This window comes from Scyliorhinus canicula, chromosome 14, assembly GCF_902713615.1.
Source record: "Scyliorhinus canicula chromosome 14, sScyCan1.1, whole genome shotgun sequence".
Taxonomy (NCBI): Eukaryota; Metazoa; Chordata; class Chondrichthyes; order Carcharhiniformes; family Scyliorhinidae; genus Scyliorhinus; species Scyliorhinus canicula.
In genome coordinates, this window is record NC_052159.1 from 154,458,923 (window position 1) to 154,480,335 (window position 21,413).

General features: G+C 47.3%; 1 protein-coding gene across 1 annotated transcript in view; it reads left to right on the plus strand.

Annotated features, from left to right (window-relative positions):
• Positions 1-20,884, plus strand: part of farp1 (FERM, RhoGEF (ARHGEF) and pleckstrin domain protein 1 (chondrocyte-derived)) — a 279,415-nt gene extending 258,531 nt beyond the window's left edge. Inside the window, exons 25-27 of the mRNA XM_038819138.1 lie at positions 12,674-12,781; positions 16,548-16,699; positions 20,226-20,884. Coding sequence (XP_038675066.1) covers positions 12,674-12,781; positions 16,548-16,699; positions 20,226-20,307 — 342 coding nt within the window. The 3' untranslated portion in view covers positions 20,308-20,884. The remainder of the gene's footprint in view (positions 1-12,673; positions 12,782-16,547; positions 16,700-20,225) is intronic.
• The last annotated feature ends 529 nt before the right edge of the window (positions 20,885-21,413 follow it).

Here is a 21,413-nt window from a genome sequence, read left to right on the forward strand (position 1 = left end):
TAAACTTTAGAAAAGTATGTTGCAGAAACTTAACTGGACAAGCCACGTACAACACTAGCTTCAAGGGCAAGTCAGAGGCTGGGAATTCTGTGTTGACTAACCTGTCTCCTGACCCCCCCAAAGCCTGTCTACCTTCTACATGTCACAAGTCAGCAGTTGTCTGGACGAGCGCAACCCCAACAACACTCGAGGAACTCAACACCATCCAGGACAAAGCAGCCCCACTCGATCGACACCCCATCCACTTCCCTCCGCCGCTGTGCCGAGAGTGTGCACCATCCACAAGCTGCGTTGCAGCAACTCACAAGGCTACTTCAACAGGACCTTCTAAACCCTTGACCTCTAACATCTAGGAGGACAAGCCCCCCCCCCCCCCCCCCCCCCCCCCCCCGCCTCACCCCCAAGTCACACACCATCCTGACTTGGAAAGTATATTGGCCATTCCTTCACTATCACTGGGCCAAAATCCTGGAACTCCCTCCCTAACAGCACTATGGGTGCACCTACATCACACAGACTGCAGCGGTTCATGGAGGTAGCTCACCACCACCTTCTCAAGGGAAGTTAGGGATGGGCAACATCCTAGCCAGGGATGCTCACACCCCATGAACAAGAAAAAGCTCCATTACTTGTCAGGATTTTCAAAGTTTGCAGATATTAAATTAGACTGGAAATATCCTTTATTGCTCGGATTTAGTCTGACACGGAGCTCGGGGGGTTTTTATAAATGATTGGGAGTAGATTTGAAAAGAGTGAATTGACACAGCAAATTAGAAGTGAAGTAATAATGAATACATGTTATGATATGGTTTTCAACTTGCTAAAATGCTAATAATCTCTGGCGGCCAATGCTGTATACAAAAGCAAAATAATGCAGTTGCCGGAATTCTGAGATAAAAAAATTTGGAAGAGCTGGAAATTCTCAGCAGTTCAGGTGGAACCTGTGAACAGAGAAACAGAGTTAAAGGCTCATTTTAAATGGCATGGGGCAAGTTAAACAGGGTCCACCACCATCTTCCCACCCGCCCCCAGACTCCAAAATCAGCAGGCCACCTGCCATATTTAAATAGATAATCCAGGGTCAATTAGGCTTGTTACCAAGCTAATTAACCCGATAATCTGCTGCCCTCACCAGAATACATTTGGGGTGGGCAGTCAGACGGGAGTGGGCAGCCCGATGCTTAAAATAATAATTTCTTCGAAGAGCTGGGAAGAAGCAGAGTTCTATCTTAGGAGGCTGCCCTTTTCAGATCTGGAGGAGCCCTCCTAAGACAGAACGCCCCGCTTTCCCCCTACCCACCTGTTTTATTAAACTCACTGTCCCAATTCCATGCACCTCTCTCCGACCTGCCCAAACCCCTCCCTGCCCAAGACCCTGGACTTAGCTGTTTCCAGGGATCCATGGGGCCTTGGTCTTGTTCCTCTTGCAGACCTGGCAATGCGCTCTTAGTGCGGCCAAGTCTGACGGATTGGCCAGCAGCTCCCGAGGGCGAGATTTCCTCCCCTGTGAGAGAAGACCCACACTGCCCCAATTTAGACCGCCCACATCCCACCCCCCACCCCCACTAGTAAATATTCAGGCCAACATTTCAGGTCGAGGTGACTGTTGGTTTGGTGTGGGAATTATCGTCTAAATATGGACAACCAGAGATTGACGTTTCCCCTCCCAATTGATTTTGGCTACATCTTTGGACTGGACCTCCTCTTTGATCATCCAGTTTAGATCCCCCACTGTGGCAACCTTGCCTTTCCAATCATCTTGACCTGAAACGTTGGGAGGGATTTTCCGGCCGTCCCTGCCTGCGGGATGGTCCAGTCCTACCGCCCCCCCCCCCCCCCCCCCCCCCCCCCGCCCCCGCCTCCCCACCCCGGCTACAGCACAGAAGGGTGCCAACAACAGGAAACCCTGTTGACAGTGGCGGTATCAGGCGATCGCACCACCAGCCAATGGCGGACCACCGCTCTGTCGCGGGAGGAGGGGAGGGAAATGGACGGAAACTCCGACCCATCAACTCTGTTTCTCTTTCCACAGACACTGCCTGACTTTGCTGTGTTGGGTGTGAGTGGGGAAGGGTTTAGTAGGAGCATTCTTTTCCAGTATGGGTGAACTCCAAAACTTGCGCGTGAGGCAAGGATGTGTCCAATAGACTTCAGCTGTTTTTCGTTTAAACAATGGAGCCAATGTAAAGTAATTTTCCCATCCTCCGAGCTCAGCTCCAATACTTAATGCCCCAGAGACCAAATAGGCAGCAGGGAGAATCAGGGACTTAGTTGGAAGGACTCCCTGTCTCTCTGCCTGTCTGAAGATTTCGTATTTTTTCAAGTCAAGTAATTTGTGATCCTTTATTTTGTGTTCCCTTCTTTGGTTCTCTGTGTCACATTTTATGTGTTCCACCCACACATTAGCAAAGTTAATCTCTCTGCCAAAAGTCTGAAACTGACGTAATCTCGAATATCCTTCTCAATGGCACCTCCTCCACAGTGCTTCTCACCTGTTTCTGTCCTTCTCTGGCTAAACCAATGTTATTTTAAGAATAATGTGACTCGTTCTTTAGACCGAGAATCTGCCATTTACAGGCAGCTTCTAAACTACTTATCCTTGACTTAATTATTCTGAATGTTGTTCTACTTGTTTCCTATTCGTCTCATCTAAACATTCTTACCAGCAACAACTCACATTTGTACAGCGCCTTTCCTGTAATAAAACATCCCGAGGTGCTTCACAGCAGAGTTGTAAAGTGTGTGACTGAGCCGCATGAGGGGTTTTCGGACCGGACGAGCGAAAGCTTGGTCAGAGAGGTAGGTAGGTTTTTGAGGGAGGGAGGGAAGCGAGGCAGAGGGGCTTAGTGAGAGAATTCCAGAACTTCGGGCCGAGGCGACTCATGGGACATCCGCCCATGGTGGAGTGATTAAAACCGGGAATGTGCGAGAGACCAGAATCAGAGGAGTGGGGGTAGGGATCTCAGGGTGGCACGGTCGCACAGTGGTTAGCACTGTTGCTTCACAGCGCCAGGGTCCCGGGTTCGATTCCCGGCTTGGGTCACTGTCTGTGCGGAGTCTGCACGTTCTCCCTGCGCCTGCGTGGGTTTCCTCCGGGTGCTCCGGTTTCCTCCCACAATTCCCGAAAGACGTGCTTGTTAGGTGAATTGGACATTCTGAATTCTCCCTCGGTGTCCCCGAACAGGCGCCGGAATGTGGCGACTAGGGGCTTTTCACAGTAACCTCATTGCAGTATTAATGTAAGCCTACTTGTGACACTAATAAAGGTTATTATTGTTAAATATTCTTTTCATTTCCTTCAGTCTGGTAGCCCAGTGGTGGCGTTAACACCAACATGGTGGCTGAAGAATTAGGATTAGAACCTGATATTCATTTGCTGATTTTAGGTCTTTAAATATATGACAAAGGTTAGGAAGAGGTAGATATAGAGAAGCTGCTGTTTCTACTTGTAGGATGAGACCAAAACTAGTTCTAAAAAATAAGATGGTCACTAATATTCCCAAGAAGGGATTCTGGATTGCCAGAGAATGGTGAGAATATGGAACTTGTATGGAATAGTTGAGATAAATAGTATAGACGCATTCTAGCAAAGATGTACAAGGGATAAACAAAAGAATAGAAGGATAGGCTGATGAGAGTTAGATGAAGAGAGCTGGGAGACAATCTTGTGGATCATAAATAATGGTTTCCGTGCTGTAACATCTATCGTTGGCAGAGATTTCTAGCCTTGCGGCTGGCACACGTCTGGCAGCCCATATCAAACAAATAATGAATGATGTGCGCATTTTGCTTTTTAAGCAGAAAACCACATAGATTGAAATTTCCAACAAATCCTTAAGGTAAAATTGGTTTGGCTCCTTTTTAAAGCATTTTCTTTTTCAGGCACCCTGTCAAGATCTAATTCCTCCTCTTGTTGCACAGGTGGACATGCTTGTGTGCACATGCAACTCGGGTTGCCAACTCTCTGTGGCCATATTCCTGGAGGTGTCATCACATGGGCCCCCAGCTGCCACTGCCCCACCCGCCCAGACCCAGCAAGCATGTGACACATAGCCCCCTCCCACAGCCAATCAAAACGGGAACCCACTCTTCATTACCCGATTGGATGATTGTGAACTTTGGTCAAACAGCCCATTGGTGATTTTCTTTAATATATATAATGAGGTGCAGCACGGTGGTGCAGTGGGTTAGCACTGCTGCCTCACTGCGCCGAGGTCCCAGGTTCGATCCTGCCTCTGGGTCACTGTCCGTGTGGAGTTTGCACATTCCCCCCGTGTCTGCGTGGGTTTCACCCCCACAACCCAAAGATGTGCAGGGCAGGTGGATTGGCCACGCTAAATTGCCCCTTAATTGGAAAAAATAATTGGGTAATCTAAATTTATAAAAATAAAATAAAAATATATATATAATGAGGTGCAGCACGGTGGCGCAGTAGTTAGCACTGCTGCCTCACTGCGCCGAGGTCCCAGGTTCGATCCTGGCTCTGGGTCACTGTCCATGTGGAGTTTGCACATTCTCCCCGTGTCTGCGTGGGTTTCACCCCCACAACCCAAAGATGTGCAGGGCAGGTGGATTGGCCATGCTAAATTGCCCCTTAATTGGAAAAAAAATAATTGGGTATTCTAAGTTTATTAAAAATAAAGAAACACGCCGATTGTTATTTTTCTTTTCTTGGTGATTTTTCCTCGCAGTGGCACCCTGGAGGTTAACGTTCAATTCCTGGACACTTCAGGACAATCCTGGAGGGTTGGCAACCTGATTTACAAATCATTTACAAGACTGTTTGTCTCTTCCTTATTCCCTGCATCGTTTACAGTCTGTCTGTCTTCTCTCCCTTTGTTCTTGTTGTCTTGTCGGTGTGATAGAAGAGGTCTCCACACTTAGTGAGTCTGTCTCCTCTCTCCCCTCTGGACCGATCAATAATCACCGATCTCTTGCCATATCCCATGTCTGCTGGTATCGGGTGCAGAGTCTCACCTTTTATGATTACTTCAGGATTATCGAGGTAACAAGCAAAAAATAAATTAAGCCGGCCAACTACCGCGCACTTGGGTTTTGCACACGAGGCTGTAATTAAATTGCAAAATCTTGCGTTTGCTAGCTTTTGAAACATGCTGCGATGGCTTGTCACGTCAAATCACCACATGGAAGCTCAATTACACAGTCAGGCTGAATATAAATTACCCACTAATTAACTTTGGGGTTTTAGCAAGAGGAACGGATATCGGTTTGTGGAATTGCCAGGGATTTAAATCTGGTTACATCGCATAAAACGAAAGCAGCATTTTGTACTGCGATACTGTCTTACTGATATCAGTAAGAGGTCTTACAACACCAGCTTGAAGTCCAACAGGTTTGTTTCGAATCACTAGCTTTCAGAGCACTGCCGGCATCTTCACATCATTACTGATATCAGTCAGGACTTAGGTGCCTGACTTGCAGAAGTACGACATTAAGTCACGTGAGGTGATATTATGGAAGGTGACAAAGAAAATCATAGAATCATAGAATTTATGGTGCAGAAGGAGGCCATTCAGCCCATCAAGTCTGCACCGGCCCTTGGAAAGAGCACCCTACTTAAGCCCTCCACCCTATCCCCGTAACCCAGTAACCCCACCCAACCTTTTTGGACACTAAGGGCAATTTATCATGGCCAATCCACCTAACCTGCACATCGTTGGACTTTGGGGGCAGCACGGTGGCGCAGTGGGTTAGCCCAGCTGTCTCACGGCGTCGAGGTCCCAGGTTCGATCCCGGCTCTGGGTCACTGTCCGTGTGGAGTTTGCACATTCTCCCCATGTCTGCGTGGATTTCGCCCCCACAATCCAAAGATGTGCAGGGTAGGTGGATTGGCCTCGATAAATTGCCCCTTATTTGGAAAAAATGAATGGGGTACGCTAAATTTATTAAAAATAAATAAAAATCTTTGGACTGTGGGAGGAAACCGGAGCTCCCGGAGGAAACCCACGCAGGCACGGGGAGAACGTGCAGACTCCGCACAGGCTGTGACCCAAGCCGGGAATTGAACCTGCGACCCTGGAACTGTGAAGCAACTGTGCTAACCACTGTGCTACCGTGCTGCCCTGTGTTACCGCGCCGCCCAAGGTTTTAAGGAGCGTCCTAAAAGAGGGAAGTGAGGTTGAGAGGTGTATGGAGGGCATCCAGAGGTTAGGGTCGAGGCAGCTGAAGGCACATTTGCCAGAGGTGGAGTTTGTTACACGAGGATTCCCACTGATTTGAGAATGTGACACTTTCCCTCATTAAACAATCAATATGTTAGATTTTCCTCGGTCACTTTGCATTGTTTCTGCAAACATGACTTAATACTGCGATTTATAATGATTATGATTTCCCCTGTTTTTTAATTATTCTCTGATTGAATGTGGGCAGCATTTGTTGTCCATTCCTAATTGCCCTTGAATTGAGTGGCTTGCTGGACCACTTCCGAGGGGCAGTTAAGAGTCAGCCACATTGCTGTGGGTCTGGAGTCACATGTAGGCCAGATCGGGTAAGGGCGGCATGGTGGCACAGGGGTTAGTACTGCTGCCTCACAGCTCCAGGGTCCCGGATTCGATTCCCGCCTTGGGTCACTGTCTGTGCGTAGTCTGCTCGTTCTCCCCCTGTCTGCGTGGGTTTCCTCCAGGTGCTCCAGTTTCCTCCCACAGTCCAAAGTTGCGCAGGTTAGGTGGATTAGCCGTGATAAATTGCCCTATCGTGTCCCAAAGGTTAGGTGCGGTTACTGGTTTACGCGGATAGAGTGGGGACGTGGGCCAGGGTTTAGAGAAACCCAAAGTGTGACATGGAGTTCCCCTGACCCACAACTTTTAATAGATTGTGGTATGGGGAGCACACGGCCCACTCTACAGGTGTGGTACAGCAGAAATAGAAAAGTGTCTTTTAAAAGCAAAACAATGTTTATTCTATGAACTCAAGTTAACCTTTTTAAAACATACAGTGAACATCTTAGCAACCATTCATTCCAATACAACCCCCAAAGAATACAACAGTAAGTAATCCTTTAAGCTTTCCTTTTAACATCCATACGACTTAAAGCACCTTTTACCAGAAGCACATCAGGTTAAAGTCATGACTGTTATTAGTTTCAAATCACCAGGATCGATTTACAGTCTTTAGGTTACAGAGAGAGAGACTAATACCCCTTCTGGCTGTGACTGCAGCTATCCAGCTCTGAAAACGAAACTAAAACACACCCTGCCGCAAACAGCCTAAAACGAAAGTAAAAAGCTGACCAACAGCCCAGCTCCACCCACTCTCTGACATCACTGCAGTAGTAAACACCTATTTCTTAAAGGTACTCTCACGACAGATTTTTATATACACACCCATTTATAAACACCCATTTCTTAAAGGTACTCTCACATGACAGGATAGGTAGGGAGCTCTTTCGGAGGGTCAGTGCAGACTCGATGGGCTGAATGGCCTCCTTCTGCTTTGTAGTGCTTCTCGGGCTGCACAGCCTGCTTTTCAAGCGATATTGTCCAGCACTTAGAAGAAACAAATTCCAGCAGAGGCATGTCCCAGACCTTTACACTGGTGTGGCGAGCCTTAAAACAGCCGGTACCATCAGCTATCCAGAGATCAGGGACCCTTTTTATAGGGCACACTGCCCTCGGTTTAAGAAAAGGAGAAACCCCACCCAACGAACACGGAACCCCCCCCCCCCCCACACACATGTCAACTCCCCCCCACCCTCGCGACCCCTCCCCAAATACATGGGGAATGCCCCCTCACCTGCACAGGGAACTCACCCGACATATACACTGGAAGCCCCCGCCCCATCAAGTATCCTTCAGGGGGCCTTCGGGGCATTGTTCCATGGTGCCAGGGTGCAAGGGGGCAGTACCAGGATACGAGGTGGACATGACCCCCCCCCCCCCCCAGGGTTTTGCTATGGATCCTGGGCACCATACTTGTGGAAGGACGTGAAGGCATTAGAGAGAGTGCAGAAAACATTAATTGGTTCCAGAGATGAGGAACTTCAGTTGTGTGGGTAGATTGGAGAAATTGGGGCTGTTTTACTCGGAGGAGAGAAGGTTGAGAGGCGATTTGATAGAGGCGTTCAAAATCATGAGGGGTCTGGACAGAGTAGCTATAGAGAAGCTGTTCCCATTGGCTGAAGGATCAAGAAGAAGAGGGCATTTTAATTTAAAATAATTAGAAAAAGAAGCAATGGAGACATGAGGGGAAACGCTTTCATGCAGTGAATGGTTCCGATCAGGAATGCACTGTCTGAGAGTGTAGTAGAGGCAGATTCACACAGCGAGTGGTTAGGATCTGGAATGCACTGACTGTGAGTCTGGTAGAGGCAGATTCACACAGCGAGTGGTTAGGGTCTGGAATGCACTGTCTGAGAGTGTGGTGGAGGCAGGTTCAATCGAGGCTTTCAAGAGGGAATTGGATTATTATCTGAAAAGGAAAAATGTGCAGGGTTACGGGGAGAAGGCAGGGAAATGGTGCTCAGTGAATCGTTCGTTTAGAGAGCTCGGGCAGGCAAAGTGCCGAATGGCCTCCTTATGTCCTAGTATGCAGGTGCAGCAGGCGGTAAAGAAGGCTAATGGCATGTTGGCCTTCATTGCGAGAGGTTTCGAGTATAGAAGCAGGGATGTGTTGCTGCAATTGTACAGTGCCTTGGTGAGGCCACACTTGGAGTATTGTGTGCAGTTTTGGTCTCCTTCTCTGAGGCAGGATGTTCTTGCTCTCGAGGGAGAGCAGCGAAGGTTTACCAGGCTGATTCCAGGGATGGCGGGACTGTCATATGAGGAGAGATTGACTAGGTTGGGATTGTTCTCGCTGGAGTTCAGAAGAATGAGGGGGGATCTCACAGAGACTTATAAAATACTAAGGGGACCAGACAGGGTAGATGCAGGGAAGATGTTACCAATGATAGGTGTGTCCAGAACCAGGGGTCACAGCCTGAGGATTCAGGGTAAACCATTTCGGACAGGGATAAGGAGACACTTTTTCACACAAAGAGTGGTGAGCCTGTGGAATTCATTACCACAGGAAGTAGTTGATGCTAAAACTTTGAATATATTCAAGAGGTGGCTGGATATGGCACTTGGGGAGAATCGGATCAAAGGCTATGGGGAGAAAGCAGGACTAGGCTATTGGATGATCAGCCATGATCGTGATGAATGGCGGAGCAGGCTCAAAGGGCCAAAAGGCCTCCTCCTGCTCCTATCTTCCATGTATGTGTGTATGTAATGATTCTGCGATAGCAGATATTGGTGGTTGAGTAGCAAAGCTGACACCTGATGACTACATGTGTAGACACGTTGGAGAAGGGACGACGTAGAGACGACGTTTCGTCTTGTGGGGGAGCCCAAAATGAGAGACTATCAGTGTGGAATATTCACTAATCAATCAATCAAGGTGAATAGTATCAATACATTTAAACACATGAGGAGGAAATTAGAAGGGTATATTGAGAGGGTGAGATGTGCCAGGTGGGAAAAGGCTTGTGTGGACCCTAAACAGCAGCATAGACTAGTTGGGCCGAATGGCCTGTTTCTGTGCTGTAAAATTCCACGGAATATATTCCAGCACAAAGCGCTGGATTCCCGGTTGGTCTTTTGGAACCGTTGCAGCCTGGGAATGCTGAGTGGCAGTCCAGTTGGGATCCGCTAACGTTAAATGATCCAGTTATAGTCTGGAAAGTCTGAGACGCAGATCACGACTTCAAACCAAAAGGGAAATCACTTTCACCGCTGCAGAGATGGCTCAACATAAATAAAAACAGAAGCACAAAATTGCCAAATGAAAGCTTCACCATAAATCAAAAACGATGACACTTTCTTTGACTTGAATCCAATCGAATGAGCCCGAAAAGTCTGTAATTCTAATGTTTTTAAATCTAAGTAAATTTAATCAGGACAGACTGCGGGGTATGATTCTTGTCTTCATTCATGGAATTTGAGAATTGCTGGCAAGGTGAGAATTTATTGCCCATCCCTAACTGCCCTTGGGAAGATGGTGGTCAGCCGCCTTCTTGGGTTGCGGCAGTCCGTGAGGTGTAGGTACACCCACAGCGCGCGGTTTTGACCCAGCGGCAGTGAAGGAAAGGCAATACTATCCCAATCAGGATGATGTGGGGCTTGATGGGGAATCTGCAGGTGAGGCGGAGTTCCCATCTATCTGCTGCCCTTGCTCCTCTGCAATAGAGATCACGGGTTTGGAGAGTGCTGTCGAGGAGCCTTAGAGAGTTAGCACGGATTTAAAATAAGGCTGGACACATCAACAATGTAGAAAGGTGATGGGCGAAGGAGCTAGGATTTAAATACATGGTGGATCATCTTACATAAAAGATTAAATCAGGGGTGTGATTTTCCAGCCCCCAGAGTGGAAGGTAGGGAGTGCGTGGGATTGGGAAACTTGCAGAGCGGCCAAAAGTCATTTGGCGGGTGCTGCTCTCCAAATTTTCCTGTCCCATCCAGTACGAGGTAGACCACCGTTAGTATCATTAAATGTTTAATGGTTTGCTTCTAAGGAAAGTCTAATGGGGCACTTTTTCGGAATCATCTCGATGGGCCAGCTTACCTTTTTGAAATTAGCAACTTGCGCCAGAAGATGTGTTGGGCGGAATTTTCCGTTGTCTGCACAGAGTGCTGGCTGAGGGCGCGAAAGCCGTCGGGCCGCACACCGGGTTTCTCTCCACACGTCCAGCGCTCTGTGCAGAGAACATATGGAGGCCACTCTGGCAGGGCGGAGAGGGTAAGCGGCCCCCGTGGACACAGGAGATAACCCCCCCCCCTCCCACATGCACAGGAGACTCTGCCTCCCCCCCCGCCACACGCACCCCCTCTCCCCCCACACGCACAAGGGGACCTCCCCCCAACCAATACCACCGGTAAGAGGAGGGGGGGGGGGGGCAGGGAGAATCGGAAAAACAGTACGATTCTCGTTTTCCCGAGCCTCGTGAGATTTTGTGCCCACGTGGCCAGAGCCACGAGTGCAAATCTGCGGCAAAACTGAGCAAATAATCATCACCAAAGTCTACCTCAGAAGCATCCCTTTACCAAATATAAATAAGCTGTCTGATTTTGCACGTATGACATCTGACAACATGCTAACATGAACAAACAATGTTGATTCCGTTCCAAAGAAGACACGTTTCCTTGGCAACAATGATGGAAGTAAATGTGGAAGTTCTAAGTTTAAAAGTGAGATTCCAGTCAGGTTAAATGGGATCTGACCCTTTGAAAGATTCTCTGTACGATGGTGGTTGACAGGGAGTGTTGCGGCATGATTGGGTGGCAGACGGTAGCAATAGTACACTGCCCACAGCTGCAGACTGGCTGGCAGACCTGGCGAAATTTCTCCGCCTGGAGAAGATCAAGGGCATCAGCCGAGGGCTTCCACAAAGCGTGGGGGCCATTCGTCAGCCTGTTCCAAGAGCTGTTCTAGGCCAACTAGGAATAGGGGGGAGGGAGGGGGAGGACAAAGGAAGGCACACACAAGAGAAAGGGGCAGAGAGGGGAGGGGAGGGAAGGGAATCGAGGGAAGCACAGAGCGAAGCACGGGGGCAAGGGGAGGGGGAGGGCCTGCAGCCCCGCCCCCTCCAACAATAAAAACTAGGAGCCCTAACAGAAAAAAGCAGAGCACAGTACGCGGTGCCTAGGGACAAACGGCCACATTAAGTGGGAAACTGAACTACCACCGAGGGTGGGGAGGGGAGGGGGAGGGGAGGACCTTGTGTAAAAAGTGTTGTAAAGAAGAAACAAACAAACTAACACCAGGGGCACATGAAATGTTACTCTGTAAAAACTGGAAAGTACCATAAAAAATATTTTTAAAAAATAGTACAATACCAATAAAAATATTTTTTAAAAATAGAAATAGTACAAGGTAATGGCCATTCTGAACAAACATGGAGTCCTGATAGGAGAGCGTGATTGTTTGTTAGGTCATCAGATCAAAATGAAGCTGTACTACCTCCTGAATAACACTAATATCCAATTCCTTCAATTGGCTAAAGTCTGAATAAATAAATATGTCCTTTACATGCTTTGAATCAGACAAAAATATTTCCTTAGCGTGAGTTGAGGCTTGAGAGCGATTATTTACAACAAGCCTTTCTTTGTCATTTTTGTTTTTGTTTTGCTGAATGCCTATTTTACAGTCCTCCCGTCAGGAAACGCGAGCAATTTGCCGGAGGTCATGAGAGACTTGAAATCACATCTCATTTCGCAGTTGGTGTTAAGGGTTGCCAACCCTGCTGTGAGGCGTTCCTGGAGATTGCCTGTCTCCGGCTGAACCTCTCCCCCATGCCCCCCCCCCCCCCCCCACCCCCACCCCCGCACCCACATCCCAGTCAAAAAGCCTTTCCCCATCCCATCCTTAAAAGTTTTATACCCAAGTAAACAAGTGTTCAAAAAAATCAGATAAAAGTAACCCATTTTTTCAATGGCGTTTTGCTAGCGGGAAGGGTTCGATTTCGATTGATTTTCAATCCCGGGAGGCTCCAGGGGCAATCCTGGAGGGTTGGCAACCCTGGCCAACATCTTTGGGAGCAAGTCTTCCTTTGCTTGAACAAAATCACTAGCGGGCTGTATTTGAACAGTTGCGTCTTTTTCTCAGTGTTTGCAATATCCCTTTTGCTGGCGCCATGTAACGTTCTGTCACCTTAATATTTGGTGTTTCCTTCCAATCTCAGAATCAGCTGTCTGGAAACCTGCTGAGGAAGTTCAAAAACAGCAATGGCTGGCAAAAGCTTTGGGTGGTTTTTACCAATTTCTGCCTCTTTTTCTACAAATCACATCAGGTGAGTCACACCAGAGTAAACAAGCACTTGTGGGAATTCAATGTGCCGTGTTCAAGGATATTGTCTTGACATCCTATTGACTGCAATATTAAAATTACCCATTGGGGTAAACATGCTGTGGGATGTCCTGAGCTGGCAAATGGGGCGGTGGCGCGGTAGTATTGTTGCTTGTCTAGTAATCCCAGAGACCCAGAGCAATGTTCTGGGGATTGGAGCTCGAATCCCATCACGGAAGATGAGGAAATTTGAATTCAATTAAAATCTAGAATTAAAAGCCTAACGAAGACCATGAGACCATTGTTGCTTGTTCCATAGAATCTCTACATGTGCAGAAGGCCATTTGGCCCATCGAGTCTGCACCAATCCTATGAAAGGGCACCCTACTCAGGCCAAGGTCCCTGCAACCTCACCTAACCTGCACATCTTTGGACACTAAGGGACAATTTTAGCATGGGCAATCCACCTAACCTGCACACCATTGTTGTAAATACCCATCTGCTTCACTCCTGTAATACATGGTGACTCTAGATCAGGGGTGGGCAAACTACGGCCCGCCAAAGGTTTTTATGCGGCCCACCAAGATCAAGTCATAAAAAAAAAAAATTAAAAAAAAAAAATTTTTTTTTTTTTAAATAAGGTTAATTGGGGGGGGCTGTTGGGTTACTGGTATAGGGTGGATACGTTGACTTGAGTAGGGTGATCATTGCTCGGCACAACATCGAGGGCCGAAGGGCCTGTTCTGTGCTGTACTGTTCTATGTTCTATATGAGGCGCCCAGAATCATAACCGGGTGAAGCGCCATTTTTGAAAAGTAGAGAAAAAGAGGGCTAAAGGCAGGATGCCGCCGGGGGAAGCGCTGAGGTATATGCCGCACGCTAATTGGTTACAACCGGGACTATTAATTAATATACTATGCGGCCCTTTAAAATTGTGAATTTCTGAATGTGGCCCTTGCACGGAAAAGTTTGCCCACCCCTGCTCTAGATTCACAGCTACGTGGTTGACTCTTATATAACCGCTGTAATAGCCGAGCAAGTCACTCCATTCAAGGCCAATCCGGGACGGACAATAAATGCTGACCTAGCCAGCGATGCCCACATCCCATGAACAAATGTTTTAAATGAGCTGTATAAAAGTAAAGTTAAATCCCTAAATATAAAAAGCATTTAAGTTAATTTTTGTGGCTCCTTGCTCTATTCTCCGACAGCAACACGAGTTCTGAAATTGAGGGGGGTTTTTTTTTCGGAGATCTCAAATAAAGGGTGCTTCCCATTTTCCTGTAGGAGGAATTCAGGCTCATATTCCTGCAAGTTAAGGGGTTGCAGATGATTAAAGGATTCAGTAGGGTCAATAGAGAGAAACTATTTCCTCTGGTGGTGGTGGTGGTGGTGGTGGTGGTGGGGGGGGGGGGGGGGGGGGGGAAAGTAAAATAGATTCAGGATTTCCCAAAGTGCTTAGCTGCCAATTAAGTGTTTTCAAGGGGTGGTTACTGTTTTAATATGGAAAATGCAGCCGCCAATTTGTGCACAGCAAGCTCCCACAAACAGCAATATGATAATGGGCAGATCTTTTATTTCTGTGGTGTTAATTGAGGTATCAACATTGGTCAGGATACTGGGAAGAATTCCCCTGTTTGCCTTCAAAATTGTGCCGTGCGATAGTTTACATTCACCTGAGAGAGCAGGTGAGGCCTCGTTTAATGTCCCATCCTAAAGACAGAAACATTTCTAAGCAGCAATTAAAACTAATAAGGAAACTCAATGTGATGGGCTTTTTTGTGCATGAGTGGGAACCTGACCTTAGCTATGGACAACACGGTAGCATGGCAGCACGGTAGCATGGTGGTTAGCATCAATGCTTCACAGCTCCAGGGTCCCAGGTTCGATTCCCGGCTGGGGCACTGTCTGTGCGGAGTCTGCACGTCCTCCCCGTGTGTGCGTGGGTTTCCTCCAGGTGCTCCGGTTTCCTCCCACAGTCCAAAGATGTGCAGGTTAGGTGGATTGGCCATGATAAATTGCCCTTAATGTCCAAAATTGCCCTTAGTGTTGGGTGGGGTTACTGGGTTATGGGGATAGGGTGGAGGTGTTGACCTTGGGTAGGGTGCTCTTTCCAAGAGCCGGTGCAGACTCGATGGGCCGAATGGCCTCCTTCTGCACTGTAAATTCTATGAAAATAACAAAACTATTTGTCTTTGTGCAAAGGTCATCTTACAATCTGTAGCACATTCTGCCGTCCCAATCTTGTGCCGTCTGTTTTTCACTCTTTCACTTCCCTTATTCCCACTCCTTCAGTCTATATCTCCCACAGTTTTCTCTTTGGATTTCTTAGGCCTGATTGTCTCCTGGGAGATGGGAAACAGGAGCTGGGTCTGTTTTTTGTGTCAGAAATTCCCCCTCTGTTGGGAAACTGACTGAAATCCAGGTTTTCCCGGGGCTGAGCCCTTTAATTGATGTGGAGATGTGTTTCCTGTCCAATTGAAGATGGCGGGGACAGAATGGAGGCAGGTTTCAGACACCCACGGCAGCCGTCACTCCGGCTGCTGGTTTGTCTCCAAGCCTCTCACTGGCAGCACAGGGAAGTGGGATGTCCCAGTGGAGTCAGAGAGCCAGGAGGGAGAAGAGGGAAATCCTCTTCCCAGCGGGCGGCAGATGGAGGTCATCGCGTTGCGCAGCAGGTCACCTCGCTATTCAGAGTCATCTTCCTCTGCCGCCAATTCTTCCTCCTGTTCCTCTCCAGAGGAGATAACCCCAAGATGCACACTGCTCTGGAAGGGCCATGTTATAGAGAGGATGTCACGTTGGCAGCCTTTCAATCCCTTCGCACGGTTCCAACATCCAAGGCTTTTTGGAAAATTACTACAATTGCATCCATGATCTCTGGAGCTACCTCCTTAAAGATCTTGAGGTGCATCGCATCAGGTCCAGGGGACTTGTCAGCTTTTGACCTCATTAATTTGCCAAAAACTAATTCTCTGATGATGGTGACTATTTAATTCCTCCTTCCATATTTTTTTGGAACTATTTCTGGGATGCTTGCTGTATCCTCTCAGGGAAATGTGGGAAACAGATTTTTAATAAGCCCACAGAAAGATTATTTAAAAAAAAATTAATTTAGAGTAGCCAATTCATTTCTTCCAATTAAGGGGCAATTAAGCGTGGCCAATCCACCTACCCTGCACATCTTTGGGTTGTGGGGGCGAAACCCACGCAGACACGGGGAGAATGTGCAAACTCCACACGGACAGTGACCCAGAGCCGGGATCGAACCTGGGACCTCGGCGCCGTGAGGCATCAGGGCTAACCCACTGCGCCACCGCGCTGCCACAGCAAGATTAATTGACCACAATGCCAGTCCGCCCCCCCCCCCCCCCCCCTTTGCCATCCCGCGGGAAAATCGGGGGAGGACGAAAAGGGAGGTCAGACATCCGACTACGCAGTGTGGTGGCCATTATTTTACTGGCCCGTCTCCATGGAGCCAATCAGGGTCAGGAAAATCCTATGGGCTGGACTCTCCGTCGGCGGGGTCCTCCGTTTCGCCGTCAGCACACCGTTTCCCACAATGGGAAACCCCATTGGCCGGCTGCCGGGACGGAGAATCCCGCTGCTGGCGGTGGCGCACCTCACCAGAAAACGGGCCGGGAAAATCCCATGTTTCCAAGCGGGGCCGGAAAAGTCTTTTGTTTCCAAGTGAAATCCTGCAAGTTGCATTCAGTGATGTTTCGCAGAGGAGGCGCAGACTCTGACTACGACTGTGGATTTTTCCTTAGGATAATCATCCGCTAGCAAGCTTGCCACTGCTGGGCTATTCCGTCACCATTCCTGCAGAATCTGACAATATCCACAAGGACTATGTCTTCAAGCTACAGTTCAAGTCACATGTGTACTTTTTCAGGGCTGAAAGTGAATACACATTTGAAAGGTGAGGCATTTCTGCTGACGGTTTTGAAGCGAGCTTATTGTAACACGTATACAGTGCGAATGTCTGTCGATTATTACTAACTGATAAGTGTCTGTTCTTTATATTGAAAGGCTCCAAGTGATCCATTCATTTAATGAATTGCTCTTGTACATTTCTGTAGATTTACATAATACATACAACACAGAAACAGACCATTCAACCTGCATTTATGTTTCACATGAGCCTTTAACCCTCTACGTCTCACCCTATCGGCACATCCTGCAAATATCCCAGACCAGGCGGACAAGAACCCCCAAACACTTTTTCTAATTTATAAAACTATGAGGAAAGTATACTTTGCTCCAGGAGTGACTGTACTGACAAGAAGAGTATGTTATATTAAAACAAACTTTATTATTAACACAGGATTAAACTACATTAACACCACAAAGTAGCTTACAATTAACAGTTAAACAATTCTTAACAATAAAAGGAAACTTTTAACTTATACCTTCTCAATCTCCAATCAAGCAAAACCCATCACAGGTCAAAAACCACTTGTAAATACTGTTAGCAAACACAGGGATACTTGCGGTACACTTGAATAGAGATTCCTTGGAAATACTGCTTGAAGAGAGAGAGATAGATCCTGTCAGGAAACAACTTGCAAATTTTTTGTCTGTGTCAGACTCCTGCTTAACCTGACAGTCTTTTGCAAAAGCTGCTGCTCGGCTCAAAGGTCCCAGAAAAACCTAAAACTAAACTGCCTATTGCAGACCTGGCTCCTCCCATTAATTAAATCACCTCTATCCTGCAGTTATAACCATCTCACTAAGGCTAAACACAACTGCCCAATTATCTTAAACCCCAGGGAATCTCCTTTCTACAAACAAAATTCCATGTGCCCTAAACAGGTAAACGATATGAATGGTTGGAATGAATGATGATCACAGTTTAACAACATCTTAATTACACACTCTGCAGCCAGTGTCTGGAAGCCTTAACCTAGATTCTTTAATAATGTCATTGCAATGGGTATATATATACCTGAACTCAGGCATGAAAAAGCATTAATGCAATAGATATAAAATATAGGGCGGGATTCTCCGTTGCCTGATGACAAAATTGGGAAACGTGATTAGTGTCATGTGAGTGTACCTTTAAGAAATGGGTGTTTATCAAATAGCTGCAGTGATGTCATTGTGTGCACATAATATTAGGCAGAGAATAGGTTCTGACGGCAAAATCACGCCAGGCGCCGATTCGACACCAAATCGCTATTCTTCGTCACCTCGTCAGCAGCGTCAATGTGGTCCAGAACGGACATACAGTAAACACCATTTGTGTATCATTAGTGGGCCTGACCCAGTATACTCCGGGGCCTCCGCGATTCCGCGCCTCCGATGGGCCAAGTTCCCGATGGCACGGTTAACTTGTGCTTTTAAAGGGCAGCACGGTGGCCTAGTGGTTAGCACAACCGCCTCACGGCGCTGAGGTCCCAGGTTCGATCCCGGCTCTGGGTCACTGTCTGTGTGGAGTTTGCACATTCTCCCCGTGTCTGCGTGGGTTTCGCCCCCACAACCCAAAAATGTGCAGAGTAGGTGGATTGGCCACGCTAAATTGCCCCTTAATTGGAAAAAATAATTGGGTAATCTAAATTAAAAAAAAAAAAAAAAAAACTTGTGCTTTTACGAATCGTGTGACCTGCATCGTGGCTGCTGAGGGAGAGAGAGGGGGTACGGAAAGTGTCCAACATCGCCATAGTTTGCTGACAGTTGTGCCGCAGGGCGGGGGGCTTCTGCCAGTGCCGGGGGTGGCCAGGAGGTGGGCTGTGGGGTTGGGTAGATGGGCACGGAACACCATTGCCCCAGCCGGAAAGGCAGCCATGCAGCTTTGCACGCCGCTGACAGCGCACTGTGAACTGAGGGCCACGGGTTATATGGGTACCCCCTAGGTGCCTGGGATGGTGTGTGTGTGGAGTGTAATGTGTATGTGCGGCTGCAGCTTGTCAGTCACCCGAGTGTCAATCACGGACCCGCCGAATCCTGCACCATTTCTCATTGAAAACAATTGTGTTCCACGTGACACCAATGCTAGCCCCTTAACGGTCACTGAATCGGTCCAGGTCGGCACCAGTTTTGCTGTTGTGAAAGTCCATGAATTCTGCGTCACCGTTAACACTTAATCTCAGAAACAGAGAATCCTGCGCAAAATATATATACCAATTTCTCACATTCATCACAATCCTATTCATTCTTCCCTCGTGTGATTAACCAATTTCCATTCGATGCTCCATGCATATAATAACTAACTAACCTGAGAACGCTGGGATACACTAGTAGGATGTCAAGCAGCTCTTGAAAATGGGTGACGAGAGAGCGATTTTGCATATCCCTCTATTCCTCATCAGTTGCACCATCAGTGAACAACATTCTCCCTTACCTCATAACAGGAGCAAGAAAACATGCGAGGAAAAGAAAGTGAGGGAAGGAAAAATAGACTTGAATTGAACTGAATGTTAATTTTAAAACCAGCAATGATTATATTGAGGGTTAACAGCCTTAAATTCTAATTAATTATCCAATTCTTGTACATCATTGAAAAGAAGTATTTCTTGATGCTTTTCAGGTAAGTAACATGGTCCAAGTGCTGAGTATATTTTTGAAGCAGGTGAAAATGGCACATCAAATAAGCTTTATTTTCAATGCTACAAACTGTGGGCGGAACTTACCCAAAAAATGACAAAGTGTCTGTTTGGGTGCAAATGTCGGTGTGATTCGCGCCGGCTGTTCTGGCGATAATTTGACTGCGATGTCCCCGAATTAGTCATTTCTTTGTGGGGGGGGGGGGGTTTGCACATGCACAGAGACGGGCAGGGCCTAAACACGTTGGCGGGTCAAAGATCGGGCACCCCGATTTGAAAGTAAAGTGACAGGACCCCTTCCCCCATGCCCCCCCCTCCACACCACACAGACATCAGGGTGGCCCGATCTCCCCCTCCCCCCCACAAGGTGGCGCTGGAGCGTGGCGACTCCCTGCGAGCTCTCTCCCACAGATCCTCGACAGCAGGGGCTAGTTTAGCACACTTGGCTAAATCGCTGGCTTTTAAAGCAGACCAAGCAGACCAGCAGCACGGTTCGATTCCCGTACCAGCCTCCCCGGACAGGCGCCGGAATGTGGCGACTAGGGGCTTTTCACAGTAACTTCATTGAAGCCTACTCGTGACAATAAGCGATTTTCATTTTTCATCTCATTTTCATTTCTTCCTACATATCTCTTATATCCTATGTCCTATGTTTTTCTCATGTATGGAACGATCTGTCTGGACTGAGCGCAGAACAATACTTTTCACTGTACCTTGGTAGACGTGGCAATAAACCCAAATCCAATCTAATGTTCCCCTCCTTTCAGTCGCTTCTTAAAACCAACCTCTTGGTCCTGTGAGGCACATTGGGACTCTTTAAACTGCTTGAAAGACGCTATATAAATGCAAGCCGTTGTTTATTATACACAGTTTTACTTTCATGCATCACTTTTCTCTCAACAGGTGGATGGAAGTGATAAGAAGTGCCACCAGCTCTGCCACGCGTACTCGCTTATTAAGTCGGAAGGAGTCTCATGCTTACTGATCATGAGGGGGGGGGGGCGGGGAAACAAGCCCCTTTTAGCCACCTCCAGCATCAGTTACCACACGACGTTTTGGCTTGTTGACCGGAATTCCTTAAAAAATATATATACATTCATGAGGATACTGAATACAAACCTTAAAATAAAAACCATGCCAATACAGCAATCCAATCTATTTAAGGGTTACTAAAAACTGAAATGTGCATGTTTTTCTCTTCTGCTACCCTTGCCCCCGCGCACCTCAGTCTATTCCAAGCTGGGGGCAAAAAATGTTCTGCCCAGCGCCACAGTGCGTTTGTACACACAATAGATATAAAACAGCAATATTGTGTAAAGTTTACGGGAGAGTTTGAAAGAATGCATATCTAATTCAATTCTGGGATATCAATATCCCCACGTTGCTGATGCATTTTCCTGAAACTCTAATGTAAGCATAAACTGTATTTTGCAAATTAATCAGTGGTATGCATTCGACTGTATTGTAGGCAGGCACTAATGTTTAGAGCTGATTACGTGATCTACAATTCTTTAGACCAATACGGTTTAGGTACCGATTAATACAGACTTTGACAATCAATACTGTTGGTTTGGAATGAGTTTATCTTTGTCGTCCCTTTGATTTAAAGAATCTGCCAACTTTATAAAAGCCCAAAGTTTAAAAAAAATTTAGAATGCCCAGTTCATTTTTTCCAATTAAGGGGCAATTTAGCGTGGCCAATCCACCTAATCTGCACATCTTTGGGTTGTGGGGGCGAAACCCACACAAACACGGGGAGAATGTGCAAACTCCACACGGACAGTGACCCAGGGCCGGGATCGTACCTGGGACCTCGGTGCCGTGAGGCTACAGTGCTAACCCACTGCGCCACTGTGCTGCCCATGAAAGCCCATAGTAAATGCACAACACCATCCTGAATTGCTCCAGACAGACACACTCCATTGAACAATAAATAACTTTTTTCTTTACACGGTTGAATTCCAGTCTGGTTGTCACAAATAAAAATAATCATTGCTAAAAGAGGCTGGGATGGCTATTTGCAAAGATTCACTTCTTGCTCGGCCGAGGGGAAAAAAATGGTTTTAACTGATCCTGGTATTCCTCCAGCTT